We start from the raw sequence: 15,436 nt of genomic DNA, 5'->3' as shown, positions 1-15,436 counted from the left end.
TCAGGTTTTGTTCACCGCTGTCCGTTGCATCTAACGTGAGTTTGTGTGAGGGCTGTAGCCACAGCTGATAAATCCATGCCCCTGTGTAACTCTCGAGACCCCCTCCCCTTGGCCCTCAGCACAGTAAACACCCTGGTCGGCCTGAGGTCTCCTCCCACCTTGGGCGCAGAAGGCAAACGCATACCTGACAAATGTGTACTGTTCGTTGTACATCCAGGGCTGAAGTTCCAGGCTGGGGTACTTGCCAAAGGGTGGCACGATCAAGCTGAACACCAGGGCGATGCAGACAAACACAGCCGGCAGGACAATCTATAACCAGGGGGTAGGAGGGAAGAGAAATCGCAGGAGAAGGACAAGGGTTAGAAAGAAGGCCACAGGGCAAGGCCCCGTGAGTCCAGCCAGCCTCTCCGACCAGCCATCACTCGAGTGTGCACAGGGCGCAGCTCCACCAAGGCATTCTTGGCAGGTTGAAAGCAATGGAGACTGAAATCTAAACCTCTTCCCTCCGGGGCATTTCTGGAAGCTGGCAACACAAGGCCAGAGGCCGTGGCCCCCTGACAGGGGCACCAAGCTGAGAACTTCACAGAGTAAACAGTGGTCACATGTCAGGGTGACTTAGAACACCAGGTCCCTCTCCTCTCTGAAAACCTGAGAAAGACCACACTGGCCATGAGCTCAGCTTAGACAAAAGCTGAGAGCTGAAGCCTGGACCAGAAGCCAGAAGACCTGCAGTTTTGTTCTTTCTCTACTATAAGCGTATCCATGTAAAGTCACATCCCCTATGGCCTCAGTCTTCTCATTTGTAATCTGCAGACAGACTAGGTGACCCATTCAGATCCCATACTTTGATAAAACCACTCTACAGCACTGTCTCCATGGAAAGGGAATAGCAGCTATTTCTTCCCCTGATGGCCTCAAAAAGCATGATTAATCTAAATCCTTACTAAACCACCTTAAACTTTACACCTGTACCTTCTCTGAAAACAATGACTTGTACATACTTTATAAGCAAACTCTAAGCTCCTTCCATTTACCCCTGAGAAATTTATCCGTTAAAAAAAAAAAAAAGATCCAAATGATGGCCCTGGTTCTAATGTTCTCGCGTTTCAATGCAGAAAATTAATCACTAGGTGATTAATTCCATGGGAAAAAACTGTATGAGCATTATCTCATTTAATTATCATTACAACCCTAAGTAGTAATATCATTATCACCAATCAACAAACAAGGTAACTGGGGCTCAGGGAGACTAAGTAACTTGCCCAAGGCCAAAGAGACAATAAGTAGCAGAACCAGAATTCAAACCTAAGTCTATGCGCTCCAAACTCATATTCTGTGCGTTACTCACATAGTCTGTAGAGAAGAATCTCTGCAACTTCTTTATACTTCTTGATTTTATAGAGTAGAATAACTTCATCCCTCCTAACCCAGGAAGTTAGCGTGCAAACACTGACATGCAGGCAAGAGTGTAATGAGTCTTCTCTGTTTATCTTTTTTTTTTTTGTCTGACCTCTGGTTATCTTTTCTATCAGTTTTCAGATAAACATCAACTTAGAGAAAAATAAAGTTTCCAATAAGTTCATATGTTGAGTGCATCTGGGCATATCATCTCTGAAGTTATGAAAGTTTAACTTGCCCAGCCAGTTTTTCCAAACTTTGTCCTTGTTATACTCTCCTTTACGATAAAACTAACACACGGTAATTACTAATGTGAGGTCCATTCTAATCACTTACTCATTTTAATCTTCATAACAATTATATCATAGATACTATTATTATCCCCATTTTACAGATAAGGACACTGAGGCTCAGAAAAGTAACCTGCAACAGATACATGAGTGCAAGAAGCAGAACCGGGATTGAAATACAGATCATCTGGCTCCAGTGTCCATCTTATAACAATGATGCTACCCTGCCTTCACTGGTCAGGGAGCCTGCAGCCCATCAAGGAAGGCTGAGTCCTTGGCCTGGAACAGCACTTCTCACCTGAGCAAAGAATCCCTTCCGACTCCGTTTGGCAATCAGCAGCCTCTTCCACAAAAGGGCCCCAAACTGCTGCTGTGTGAGTTTCCAGCCCTTCACCTGGTAGGAGCCTTTGCCGTCCATCCCGCTGAGCAGGTCTGTTTCTCTGGATTCTGCAGAAAGCCAACACTGAAGGTCACCTATTATATCAGGCATTTTTGACATCCCCACGCTCCTCCCTCCAGCATCTTCAGCAACCACCTTGGAGGCTTGCGTTTGAAGGTAAAAGTAAAGGAGTAAAGGGCCTTGGTGACAAATCCACATCCAAGGAAAAGGGATGACCCCAAACGTATGACAGCAGCAGTCCCTGCCTTTGGGTTCTTATCTGATGAGCACAGAAAAATGAAGGTGCTTTGAGACAGCTGAAGAGAGATGTTCACACATAATGGTGCCACATCACGCCATTCAGATGAATCAAGTCATCCTCAATTTCTTACAGAACATTCTACAAAACAGGCCATGTAAGTAGGCTGACATACTTGAGAACACACAATAGCAATCTGTCTCCCATTTATTATATTTTTGGTAAAAGGTGGACACATTCCAGTGATCTAAGCACTAACGATGTGTGAAGTTAGGGAGAACATGAGAGTCACACACTCACGTGGCACAGGCATGGGAGAGTCAGGAAGGTTTCTGTTCCAAAAAACTTTTATAGAAATCCTTGTCTTAAACAAACCATTTCTAACTGCAGTGGCTTGACATCTTACCAATAGTTGCTTCATTTCCTGCCTCCCGCTTCTCCATCCCAGTCAAATACGCAGGGACACACTCATCCAAAACAGCTAAGTCTAAGGGTCCAATTAACTCTAAAAGCAAATGCACCTCGCTCTTTCAAAATCTTCCGTCCTTTCAGAGAACATTTATTCAACAATTAAACACCTAATGAACGCGAGAAAAGATAAGAAATGGATTCAGAGGATTGAGGGGCCATCTTTTGATGTGTGTGTATCTTGAGAGAGCGATCTCAGTGCAGTGAAGGAAGTGGTGAGGACAGGCTCTTTCAGGTTTGACTGTATACACAACCCTGAAAAGGGGAAAGTGGCTTTTCTCATTCTCTCTCTTCCCTTTGGACCCTGTAGGCATCTGTCATCCTGGTTCAAGGACCTCGAAAGATAACACCGGAGAAGAACATAAGAGAGAAATTCACTTTCTAGCAACGGAATGAAGATCTTGCCCAAACGGACCTGGATCTATGTCGGAATCATTTGGATCAACAGCATCATCTTCAGTAAATGGGCGAAGACAGCTCTGCTTGTCCCCGAAGACCCGTCTGTTTCGTCTTGCCGGTAGGGTGCCATCTGAAGGCAAAAGGAAGGAACCCCATGTTTCACTTTATTTGTAACAAAACAAACTCTGAATCTGTAACAAATCTATCCACTAAAAGTAAGAATGTCATAAAACAGTTTGAAGGGAAAGGCACAAGCCTGGTGAGCTAAGACAGCCTACAGGGGGCACAGCCCAGAGAATGTGCAGCCCCCCTGGAGGGTTACCTGAGGTCTCAGCATCCACCCCACTCTCTTCAGCCACTTTGAGAAATATCTGAAAAATAAGAGTGAGTGAGAGTGTCATAAGCACCACATTGTGAGAGCAACTGCCATGATTATTACATGACTGAATGGTACGCTAGCCCCTAAGGACAAAACGTAGAAGACTCATTTATTGATAACACTTTGTCAGAGTCACTTGGGAGAGAAGCCGTTTTTACCAGAGAACATTTCCCCAATGGTGAGAGCTATCCATCCAGACAATCATTTTCAAATTAAAGCTGTGACATGAGGACACTGCGGAAGGAGGAATTTGTTCTGAACCTACAGGGAATGAGCCAAGTGGCTTCTTCCAAGTCTATGGCCCCAAATCTTTGAGCAGGCTAGCACACCGTGATGGGTTATCCGAGACAGGATATCAAGAGAGGAGGGGTTCCCATCACTAGAAATGTTATGGCAGGGATTCCAACATCAGAAAACAATCTGAACTAGACCAATGATTCCCAAACTCTGATCTGCCCAGACGCTGCCCAGGAAGCATGCAATAAAAGCACAGACATTAAGGCCTTACCTCCAGAAATTCTGATTCAAAGACCCTGGAGCTGAGCCTTGGAATTTTTATTGTCAATAATATTCTCATATGATTCTGCTGCACAGTCAAACCTGGAGACTACTGGGCCAGACAATTTTATACCCCTTCCAGCCCTTGAGGTCTCTCTAAAGAGAGGCACTGCTTACACAGTAATAGAGTATAAGCTTTGAAGCCCCAAACCCCTGATTCTGAATCCTTGCTTGGCGTCCCTGAATGTCAACTTTCTCATCTTGTTATGAGGATTAAATGAAGTTACAATGATTGAAAAAAGGAAAACACACCAAGGTTAGCACATGGCACAAGTAGATTTTCCATAAGTGTTGGCCATTTCCGATGCATGGTCATGACACAGTCATACCAGGGAGCAATCCTAATACTTCTTTCCTGTATCTCCCACTACAACCTTAAAGGGTTAACTGGAACCAACACAACCCAGATGCCAACGACCTAAGCACTCAATGCCTAGGTCCAAGGTGATCCTATTCCCAGTGGGCACGCAGGCTGCCTGTCTGGCGCCGGGATCGTTGGCCCTGCTCTATTCTGACAGCCAGCCACTGAACTTACTTCTTCCAGGGTAGTCTCTGAGATTCCGTAACTGGAGATGCCCAGGTCTGAGAGCCGGTCATCAATCTCATGGAAGAGTTCCACAAAGGCTCCCTCTTTGGCGGCTTCATAGGGCAGCACGTAGGTCAGCTCATGCCCAATGTCTTCCACCAGCCGGGCCTCGGCCACGTGCTTCCTGATGAGGTTGGAGATCGCGGAGACATCTGTAGGGACCAAAGAACAGACGCGGCTCAGCCAACTCCGAGGCCCCCCATTAGGGGCCGGCCGCTCTCCACCTTCTCCCTTGCTTACTCCTTAGGAGCCCGCTTGCCCACACAGCACACATGGTCCAGACACTGAAGTCATTCCACGTGTTCGTCCCTGGCCTGAGAGTTCCTGGGGGCGGGGGCTGGGTCTTATTCACCTTTGTATCACCAAAGCCGGGCACAGTGTAGGTCCTCAGTGCAGGGTGGGTGGCTGGCTGGCTGGCCGGCCTTCTGGGGTGGAAAGCCTGGTGGCTATTGCCTAAGTGCTAGGATTCTTCAATGGAAAGCTTGACTAAAGGAACTGTAAAAGAGTCTTCACCTTTCTCTAACCTTTTAAAGGAGGCTCCTTTTATGTCCCTCAATAGAGGGTTAATCAAACAGGGCACGGAAGGAGAGCCAGAGCCTTCCTGGGAACAGCCAGCTGTTAGGATGGGGAAGACATGGCCAGGGTAAAGGCTTCTGTTCCATATGTGTTATTGGTGACACTGGCCTCCTATACACACCTCCTGAGGGAAATCCAGCGGGCTGCTCCTCTCCTGGGCACTCACCCTCCCTAGGCACTGAACCTCAATCCCTCCACTATCAGCTTGGCTACTCAGCTCCACATCCCTGGTCTCCAGTGTCCAGTGTGCAGCCAGACCCACTCCCCTTAGGGATCCCCCCACCCCCAATCATCTCAGCGCTCTGGGACACTGCCCTGCCAGCTCCCAGACCAAGCCCCAGGCTCCCCGGCAAGCGTCAGGCCGATCCGCCACCAAGCTGCACCCTCTCCCGCAGCCGCCCAGCCCCAGCCCAGCAGCAAACCTTGAGTCAGCGCCACCAGCCTCTGCACCTCTCCTCCTCTGCCTCCACTCTGCCCAGCTGGGGGAAGCTCAGGCACCACCTGAATAAGAAACCCCAGAGTCCTTACCGATGGTCAGCGTGTCACTTTCATGGTCACTGCCCAGGCCAGCATCAGAACTGCTCTGAGAAACACTGTCCTCCTGATGGCAAAGAAGGAGGTAAGAATGGGTCAGGGACCGAGCAAGGTGCAGCCCCACCACCTTCACCTGGGGGCTACCGAGAAGCTCTATCGTGTGAGAACCGGAGCAAAGGGCTTCTCCTGGGAGGCATGCAACTGGGCTGCCTTGGCTTCTGAGGCCACTGTCTGATCTGACACATGGGCTGTGTGCACAGGAAGCAGAGCTCTCAAAAGAACTGTGGCCTGCCAGTGAGTGCCGTAACCAGGCCCTCATCAACCGTCTTGGGCGTGGGATTTACCTGCCTGGTTATCTAGCTCAGTGCTTCTCAAGATTTAATTTGTGTTTCCTCACCAGAGGACCTTGTTAAAATGCAGATTCTAATTTAGTAAGTCTGAGTTGGGCCCAAGTTTCTGCATTTCTAATGAGCTCCCAAGTGATCCTGATGCTGCTTGTCTCAGACTGCACTTTGACTCACAAGACATTAGTTAAAAGATAAATAAGTGGACAGGAGGTCAAGGTTGGGATGTAAGTGTTTTGGGTGCCAGTGTTTGCACACACAAATAAATCTCAGGCATGTACTGCAGTACAGGGGAAAATGTACCTGGTTATTGGGCTCTGGTCCCACCTCTGTTATTCACTTGCTGGGTGACCTTGAATAAACTAAATCCCTACAAGCCCCACTTCTCTCATCTGGGATAATAATTGCAATACCTTCTTCCCAGGGTTGCTCTGTACTTTGAGATGATAGATAAAAAAAAAAAAAAGTTTGCAAATGATAACAATGCTGCAAAACTATTATCATGATTTTCCTTTATGGCCAGAGTCTGCCAGACTGAGTGTCTGGCATGAAATCGGTGCTCAATATATATTTGCCGTTTTGTAGTTTAAAAGTTAAGGTCAATGAGATTTAAAGGAAATGAGCAGGCACAGCAGGGCATTCTTCAGCTAAGGCTCGTAACTCTTGGTAAGTCTTTCTTCTTCAACAAAATTAAGTCCTCTAAGGGCCTTCTCCATCACTCATTGTGTCTCCATAGGAAAAAGGAAATGGGATTCAACAGAGCTAGCACGATGGGAACAGAAGTCTCCAGAGATTTCCATGTAGGAGGTACGACGTGACTCCAAAGGGACACAGAGCAGGGAGATGGTGGCGTCAAGGTGGCAGAATGGGGCAGATGTGGACTAGCCACTCACAGCCAATGAGTCCCGACTCCCCGGACCCGGCACCAGCCCAGCACTGAGGCTGCAACTCACCTTCTTCAGGTACGACACAGTGCTACTGCTATTTCTGCACGAGCTGAGGGAGGACTCCACATCCTTCTTGACCAGGGTCAGGTAGTAACCTGTCCCCAGCTGGTTCTTCAGGAACAGGGAGGAGCCCACGCAGCACAGCTTCCCATGGGAAATGATGGCAATCCTGTCCCCCAGGATGTCCGCTTCATCCATGTGGTGTGTGGAGAGGATAATGGTGCGGCCTGCCGGGAACAAACACAGGGACGAGGCACAGGTGAGGCCTGCTGTCCTCACTCATCGCAGTGGCCAGAACTACAGAAATATGAGCAGGGGAAAGCCTGGGAGAAAGACCCCGAGGCCTGTGTGCTCATGACCCCCAGGATGGCAGTGCTGTGAGGACGGCTGCTGCACCCTCACAGAATGAAGGACGGGAATGTTTATTTGGGAACTTGCTACATGCCAGCAGTGTGCTACGTGGTCTAGGTGCATTCTCATTTAACTTAATCCTCTGTAAGGTGGGCACTCCCACCATTATAGATAAAGAAGCTTAGGCAAGTTAAATGACTTTTCCAAGGTCTCGGGCCAGCTTGAGCTGACTCCAAAGCCGTGCCCCTCATACTGTACCACCTTGTGTACCTTCTACCCCTCTAAGCTGACTGCACCTCTCCCATCCATTCATCCACTCTGTCAGCACACAAGTTTAGTGCCCCACGTGGGGACAGAGATGAAGGACAACACAGCCTTGGCTCTTGGGAATCTCAGTCTATAGGAGACCATAATTATACTGTACATGTGAAAGTTCTAGGCTGGAGGGAGCCCTGGGGGCCCACAGAGGATGCCCTTTATCCCCATTTCTCTTCTCCTTGCAGGCCCCTAGGGAATGAAGTGTAAACTTGAAGGGTCTTGGATACCAGGCCTCCCACTTGCACACCAGGGCGGAGCTCAGAGCTCAGCTCCACATTTTCCTTGAAAGCAATTCTGTTGCTCTAGCAGGAACAGCCACGAGATACTCTTCCAGAGGCCCGTCCTCCCTCCCTCCCCCTCCCAGCCCAGAAGGCAGAGTAAATACACATCAGTTACCATGTCGATATTTCAGCAGCAGCTCCCATATTCCCCTGCGGGAGTAAGGGTCCACGCCGGCCGTGGGCTCATCCAGAATGACAACCTTGGATCCCCCAACAAAGGCCAAGGCCACAGACAGCTTTCTCTGCATTCCACCTATGGGACAGAGGAGACAGGATCCAGGGCCAGCCCCAGTGAGTGACAGCAGAGGTGGCGAAAGAGGGATGGAGGTGCCCACCTGGGGACAAGCCCGGAACATGTTTCTGACCCACCCTCCCACTCCCCGGGGAAGCCGGGGACACGGCGGCAGCTGTATTTCCTGCGTGTGTGTAGTCGGGGGCGGGGGGGTGCGCTGGATGAGGAAGGCAGCTCTGGGCCTCACCTGACAGCTGACTTGTTTTGCTTTTCAGTTTGCTTGGCGGCAAACCAACATCCAGGGCCATCTGCTCCATCTCTGCTTTCACGTGCTTCTCCGAGAGCCCTTTCAGGCGGGCGTAAAACCAGATGTGCTCTTCAACAGTCAGCCTGGGGACAGAGGGGCAGGTCGGCTCCGGGCCCCCAGGACGCACAGAACACAGTGCCTCCTCCCCCAGAACACGACAGGCACATTTTTCTTTCCCCACTTTTTTTTTTAACTTTATCAATTTCTGAAAAATAATCTCCAGGAAGGATTCAAGGTAGAACAGCAGTGAGCAGTCACATGAGCTACGTGAGAAGCCAAAGCAGCAGGGTGACAGGTCACGTCCACCCGATCCCCGCTGGCCTGGCCCCCGCGCGTCAGGCAGTGGCAGGTCCTCACAGGGCCCTCCCCAAGGCCCCACCAACCAAGGAGCTGCCTCGGCCTTAGCCTGGAGCAGCCCTCCTGAACCTCGAAGGACTTCAGCCCTGAGAGAAGGGGGGCCCCTGTGGAGGACACAAGCCCAGGCTGCTCACTGTAGATGTGAGGAAACCGGGGCCCAGAAGGGGGAATGCCCTCGCCCAAGGTCACAGAGCTCAGGTCTCTCTCTGCTCACCATGGCGGCTCCCTGCTTGGTGATGGGCAGGCTGAACAGGGGCAAAAGTTCTGAGCAGGAAACACGGGACCCACGTATCAAGGGCCCTGAGCTACTGCCAGGTGAGAGCGGTGGTGGTCTCAGGGAGGGTGTGCGGGGAGAGAGGATGTCCTTACTCCAGAAGGACAGGAACGGAGAGCACCATTTCCCAGGCCTACATCCACCAGCTGGACTGATATAACATTCCCCATCCCACAATTCTGTTACTTTCCAACGTCAAAGGACGACCTGCCCTCAACACATCCAGGAAGGTGAGGCCTGCTACCCCCAAAGGTGGTAAAATGCTTAAGTCTCACTCTACCCGTGACTCATGACACACCTCCAAAGAGGCTGTGCTGGTACTCACATGTCAAACAGCACGTTATGCTGGGGACAGACCCCCAGGTTCTGCCGGATGGTGCTCATCTCGGAGCGAATGTCTTTCCCCAGGATGTAGGCAGTGCCCGAGGTGGGGGGGAACAACCCGGTCAGGATTGACCTAAGGACAAAAACGTTAAAGTACAGGAGTCAGCACTGGCCCTCCTGCCCTGAAGCTCCACTCCAGGCGGCAGCGTCTGGGCAGACGGCAGAGGCAGCAACCCTCCAGCCCCGTTCCTTCCTAATGGACTCCAACAGACCCCGACACAGCGAAGGAGTCTCTGCTTCAGTGAACAGCTAGGAGTGGGCCTATGTGTTGGAAATGGCAGTTTCAGCACAAGCATTTTTTAAATGAAGATTCCAATTTACAGTGGGAAGTACACTTTAAAGCATATATTCTTTTTATGCTTAAAATCATGTCCAAGTAAAAGGGACAAAGCAGAACAAATGATTCAAAGATAAAAGTAATTTTTGTGTTTGGCAGTTAGGATTTTTGCGCACCTTTTAAAGAGTTTCTGCAATGTTCATAATATATTGATTTTGCGTGCTAAAAACATATAAAAGAAAAACAGGAGGAAGAGATTACCTCTTCCCCCACCAAAATGCCCTCTGCAATGGCTGATGGACTACATTGAAAGCCACTGAGGTAACGCTGGTGTGTTTATAGCCTGTGCTCCCTTCTGAAGCTGTCCATTATAAGGTCCTTATAGGTCCCAGAGAAGGCAATCATACAGCCAGCCAGCTGCCCAGCTGTTTCTCACATCTGCTTAGAGACAGAGTTCCTGGAAATTACTTCCTCCCACCAGTACAGCCAATCTCTCTTTCCACATTCTTGCCTCACAGTTCTGACCAAACCAACTCCAAAGGAGACCTTTTCTCAGACTTGTCACAGTCTCAGGTTCCAAAAATACTGCAGAATTCTGAGAACCGAAGGGGAAAGGTCATCTAAAGGCCTCCAGTCTATTTTAACGTGAAGAAATAATATCTAGAGAAAAACCAGCATTTGGAAAGCACTCTTGTGATTAGATAATATTTTTACATTCATCAATTCCTCATATGTTCTGCCCTTGGCCCGGTAACCAAGGCAATGTTCTTAGGTATGAATTTCTAACTGTAGGACAGAACCTTCCTGTGGCTGACTCTGAGAAAGCCACACCCTCTTCTTACATGGTGGTGGTCTTCCCAGCTCCATTGTGGCCCAGGAAGGAGGTGATCTGGCCCTCATAGAAATTCAAGGCCAGGCCGTCAACTGCCACCTTCATGCCATCTCGGTAAACCTTCATCAGGTTCTGAATGGACACGCCCAGCTTCAGGTGGGTGGGTTCCTCCTCCATGCAGACTGTGAGAAGACACAGGATGGAAATGAGCCCACAGAAGACACTGATGAGTGGAGTGTCAAGACGCAGGGGGCTGTGCTTGCACTTTTACAAGTGTCCTCTCTCCACGGCTAGTTCTGGTTTCTCAGGCAGACGGGCAACAAACAGTTATCTAGGGCCTATCTGGGCACTAGTGTTGGTGATGGGAATACAGTGATAAAGGTGCAGAGAGGAGGCTGGGGAAGAAGAGAAGGAAGAGCAGGTGAAGCAGCTGGCACAGCGGGCAATGGCGGGTGGTAAGGAAACTCGTGAGCCATGCTAAGGAACATCGTACTTCACCACTGGCGACTGGGGGAAGGGCACGGAAGAGATCAGCAGGGGAGCAACTTATGAACAACTTAGGAAGCTATACCGAACACAAAGAGCTCCCCTCCAAGAACCTCAGCAAAAAAGCCCAGAAGGCAGCGCCTTTGCTGAACTGTGGGCATCACTACCTACAGTCAGAAGCCAGGAGGGGATGTGCGCTCTGGGTAATGCAGGCTGAGCACATTACGAAGCACAGAACGAGCTCTGTGGCAGCCACCTGGCGTCAGCCTGCACAGGCGCATGCGTCTGTCATCAGGACAAGGCAGGCAGAGAGGTTGTGGCTCCGTAACCACGGCTGTCTTTACCTCTTCTTTCTAGCTATCAGGATAGTATGAAAAGTATGTGTATATGTGTTTGGGGGGATGGGGTGGGCGGAGGTGAAGGCAGAGATCAAGAGCCACTTTATTTAGAAGCCAAGAGAACAAAAGGAAATGTCCCTTAGAAGCCCAGATAGTGACTCCCCGGTAAGTCAACAGCACTGGACACAAATGCATGGGAGGATGTGGAAAGGGTCACTTCAGGGGATTTCTCCGCCCCTAAGGTGGTTTTAGGCTCTTCAGGCCGAGAGCCACCCCTTGCCCCCCACAGCCATTAGGGGCAACTGCACTGCAGTTAAGGGGAGGGTGGGTCAGCAGAACTTACTTTCTGATGTTCCCTTCTGGCTGAAACCAGGCTGGCTCTTCTCATTGCCTTCCTCGCCAAACCAGTAGGACTTAGTACAAGGGAAATACCAGGGCCTGGGGATTCCATATTGGCCTGAAAGCAAAGCACAGGTGTGAGCAAAGCTCAGCAACGCCCCGGCATCCCCGAGGTGTCCCAGCCAGACACAGCCTCCTTGACTCTCTCCTTGACACAGCCTTTGGAGACAGGACAAAATGGACTGGAGGTGGGGGAGGAGAGGCAATAACATTTACTGAGATCTCCTGTGTATGACAAACATCTTGCAGAATCTTTCCGGCAACCCCACGAGGCAGGTATCATCCCCACTTTAGAGATGAGGAAACTGAGGGTTAAGTAGCCTACTCAAGGTCACTCAGCCAGTAAAGTGGAGGACTCAGAATTTGAATCCAGATCTGTATGATACAAAGTTGCATATCCAACGTGGGAAGTTCAGGTAGGGTACGTAAAAAACATTTCACATACACTCCCTTAGAGAAAAATCAGTAGGTGAAACCAGAAAGAGTTAAACCTCACTGTCTCAGAATTTGATCTTCTATGAAAATGTATCCAAGGCAGGTCTTGGTCAAGGAGATTTATTAAGGGAAGTATAAAAATGAATTTTTATGAATACTAATTCGATTAAAGCACAGGCAAGGGCTGAGAGCCAATGTATCTTATTATTCACAAGCTGTACTCAGGAAACAGAACATTTGCTGGTGGTAATTCAGGGGATACAGAATTAGAGACCTGGGTCAGCATTGGGAGGATTCTCCTGGGCTAGCCGACCCAGTGTGACCCACCTGGGTTCACCTCCAAGCACCTGCTCTTACCAGCTTTGTGGCCACAGGCAAGTTATTTAACTTCTTCGGGTCATAGTTCTCTCATTTGCAAAAACTGGCTAGAACGGTAACTCCCTCAGAGTAGTCTTATGAGGATTAAATGAACCAAAGTATGTAAAACACTTTGCACAGTGCCTGGCACACAGTGCTCAAGAAACAAGAGCTGTGTCAGTACTAAGAGCTGTACTTTTAGCATCAGCTGCTTCTCCTTGGAGACTATTTGTTTGCCATAGGTCCAAAGCCCTAACCACTTTCCAAGGAGACCCAGGCCCTGCAGAAATGCCAGCACAAAGGAAGGAAAGCCCTACAGCTAGAAATTTCATTTCCCTGGCTGATGTCTAAAGCAGTGTGGAAGCTCAGTGTACCTGGAAACACAGCCTCGGTGTACCACGTCATCACCCCATAGAGGAAGGCGTCAAACAGCATCATGGAGACCGAGGTGGTGAGGTTGAAGCCATCTTCCTCCATGGGGCTCTCAAAAAGGTTGTCCCATTGCACCCCAATGCCCTGCTCCTCAAAAAGGGCAAAGTACTCACAGCCAAACCCAAAAGCCACAGGAGACAGCAGGCTCTGTGAGAAAGATGCAGAAGTCACTCATCCATCTCCTTGTTTCTCATTCTCCTATCACTGCTAATGCAAATGTCACCTGGAGAAAGGTGAATTTGCCAAATGGATCAATTGCAAGATATGGAAATATTTATCTACAGAGTCCCTTTAGGGGAGTGGGCTCCCTGGCAGCGTATAAAGTGATTCTATTTATAAGCACTCATTATGCTCACACATTTCAGAAATGCATGTACGATGGAATGTAAAACTTTTAGAATTCTATGCTTCCGAAGGTGCCTCAAGGGCTCAGCAATCCTGTCCCTTACACACACACACGGTCCTCTCAAGCTCCCCGCTCGACCAGTGATGGCTCAGTGTCATAGGAGCCTGTCTGGGGCTGCTGATGTCTAACGGGTTCAGACAAAGGCATCTGGAGCGTCCTGCAAAAAACTCAGGACAACTCAGTCTTATAGGGACTTGCACCCCCTCGGAGGCCTCTCCTCCTCTGTACAAGGGAGGGGAGTGAAGTCCGGGATTTGCAGGGAGATGGAGTACCTGCTCCTCAGTCTTGAAGTTCAGAAAATATTACTCAAGTGAAACCCCATACTGGACACAAGGGAGACAAGAGTCCAGAAGGAGCCATTTCTGATCTCAAGAGCTTTCAGTTCTATCTGTGGCTGTGACTTTGTGGTGAGCTTAACACGGCCAACAGAGCTGGGAGACAAAAGGTAGAGCTGGCCTTTATTGTCTAAAGGCATTCCCCAGTGCCATTTACCGCATGCAGTGCAGTCTGGCTCCCTACAAAATGCCATTGGATTCAATTCAACCAGTGTTCACTCAGAGGACTAAAAATAAGCAATTGAATAAGACACAGTCCCTGCCTTCAAGGAGCATAGAATCTAGAACTGAGGTTCAAGTCCCGTTGGAAAGAGAATCTCTTATCTTCTGTTCTCAGCTTGGACTATAAAGCAGAAGTGAAATACCAGGTGCGGCTGTGACTGCAGCTACTGCAGAAGGGCCAGAGTTACTCACCGCAAAGATCTTGAGTGTGAAGCCCACGTAGTCTTGCCATGCCACGCACAGAACGTAGGGCAGGTACAGCATGAAGTAAATGATGCCCCCACAGGCTGCCGCCAGGTTGGCTCTGGAGAAGAGCGTGCTGATCAGAAAGCACTGCAGGATGGTCACCACGGCGAACACGGACAGAAAGACAAACACCACACTGGGGTCGCTGTAGGGCAGCAGGTTTCCTAACTGGGAAGGAAGAGACCCAATAAGACTGTCAATAAGCAATGATCTATGGGAAGCAGCCAGGGCTTATTCCTGCTCATCTTAAAGACAATACAGAGGAACAGTGCTGTTCATTTTTCTGATGAGTGAACTGAAATCTACTGAAGGGAAATGACTAGCCCAAGACCACACATCAAAGTCATGGTAGAGCCAGAAACAAAACAAAGTCCAGGCTTGATATTCACCAAGGTTCATCTCAACAGACAATTTTGTTCTTTGTTTTTCCAAGAAATAGTATCACTTGGATTCTCCTTCTTCTATAAGGACTATGACTCTTGGCACCAAGAAAGAATTGTGGGAGACAACATCCCACATGGCTTCTCCCTCCGAAAGCCAAGGAAAAGGGTCAGGCCATGTTAACATCCCCCATGAGAACCTGCTATGGATTCCGGATCCCCGCAATTATCCAAACTCTGTGGACTCTTCAAGTATCTCTCTAGCAGTTGGTTCTATTTCATTCAGCAGGACCCACCAGCACTCAGCTGTCACAGAGTGGCTCTCACCCACCAGCCACAGGACCTCCACCCCGGCCACATAGCTCAGCCCTGGCAGTCAGACATCAGAGCATGAGGGGGGCTTGATTTTAGCAAGAACTGCTCTGCCACAGTGTCGGGTGACCCCAGCGAAGTCCTTAACCTTCCTTGGCCTCATTTCCTTGTATGTTAAATGGGTTATTTAGTGAGGATATCACAAGACAGCACACGTATGTGCTTTAAACAGTGCTTGGCAATCAGTAAGCGCTCATTTGTAATGAATAGTAGCTGGTATTAAATTAAATGTTACTTCCTTTCCCTTTGTACCCCTCCACTTTTAAAAACATTTATTTTTTTAAACAATGCATCCTTA

The 15,436-nt window shown here is 49.1% G+C and overlaps 1 protein-coding gene across 3 annotated transcripts in view; it reads right to left on the bottom strand.

Annotated features, from left to right (window-relative positions):
- ABCA1 (ATP binding cassette subfamily A member 1) overlaps window positions 1-15,436 on the bottom strand; it is a 137,044-nt gene that overhangs the window by 28,305 nt on the left and 93,303 nt on the right. For all 3 annotated transcript variants that reach the window (XM_082842123.1, XM_082842122.1, XM_082842124.1), the window contains exons 16-29: window positions 14,333-14,554; window positions 13,120-13,324; window positions 11,898-12,011; window positions 10,741-10,912; window positions 9,563-9,694; window positions 8,547-8,689; window positions 8,183-8,320; window positions 7,124-7,344; window positions 5,821-5,893; window positions 4,666-4,868; window positions 3,516-3,564; window positions 3,210-3,323; window positions 1,987-2,135; window positions 185-309 (exon numbers count right to left, since the gene is read on the bottom strand). In XM_082842123.1, the coding sequence (XP_082698249.1) occupies window positions 185-309; window positions 1,987-2,135; window positions 3,210-3,323; window positions 3,516-3,564; window positions 4,666-4,868; window positions 5,821-5,893; window positions 7,124-7,344; window positions 8,183-8,320; window positions 8,547-8,689; window positions 9,563-9,694; window positions 10,741-10,912; window positions 11,898-12,011; window positions 13,120-13,324; window positions 14,333-14,554 (2,060 nt within the window). The remainder of the gene's footprint in view (window positions 1-184; window positions 310-1,986; window positions 2,136-3,209; window positions 3,324-3,515; window positions 3,565-4,665; window positions 4,869-5,820; window positions 5,894-7,123; window positions 7,345-8,182; window positions 8,321-8,546; window positions 8,690-9,562; window positions 9,695-10,740; window positions 10,913-11,897; window positions 12,012-13,119; window positions 13,325-14,332; window positions 14,555-15,436) is intronic.

Source organism: Leucopleurus acutus, assembly GCF_964270905.1.
Source record: "Leucopleurus acutus genome assembly, chromosome: 7".
Classification (NCBI taxonomy): domain Eukaryota; kingdom Metazoa; phylum Chordata; class Mammalia; order Artiodactyla; family Delphinidae; genus Leucopleurus; species Leucopleurus acutus.
Note: the sequence above shows the minus strand (reverse complement) of the source record. Positions and strands in the feature narration are given on the sequence as shown.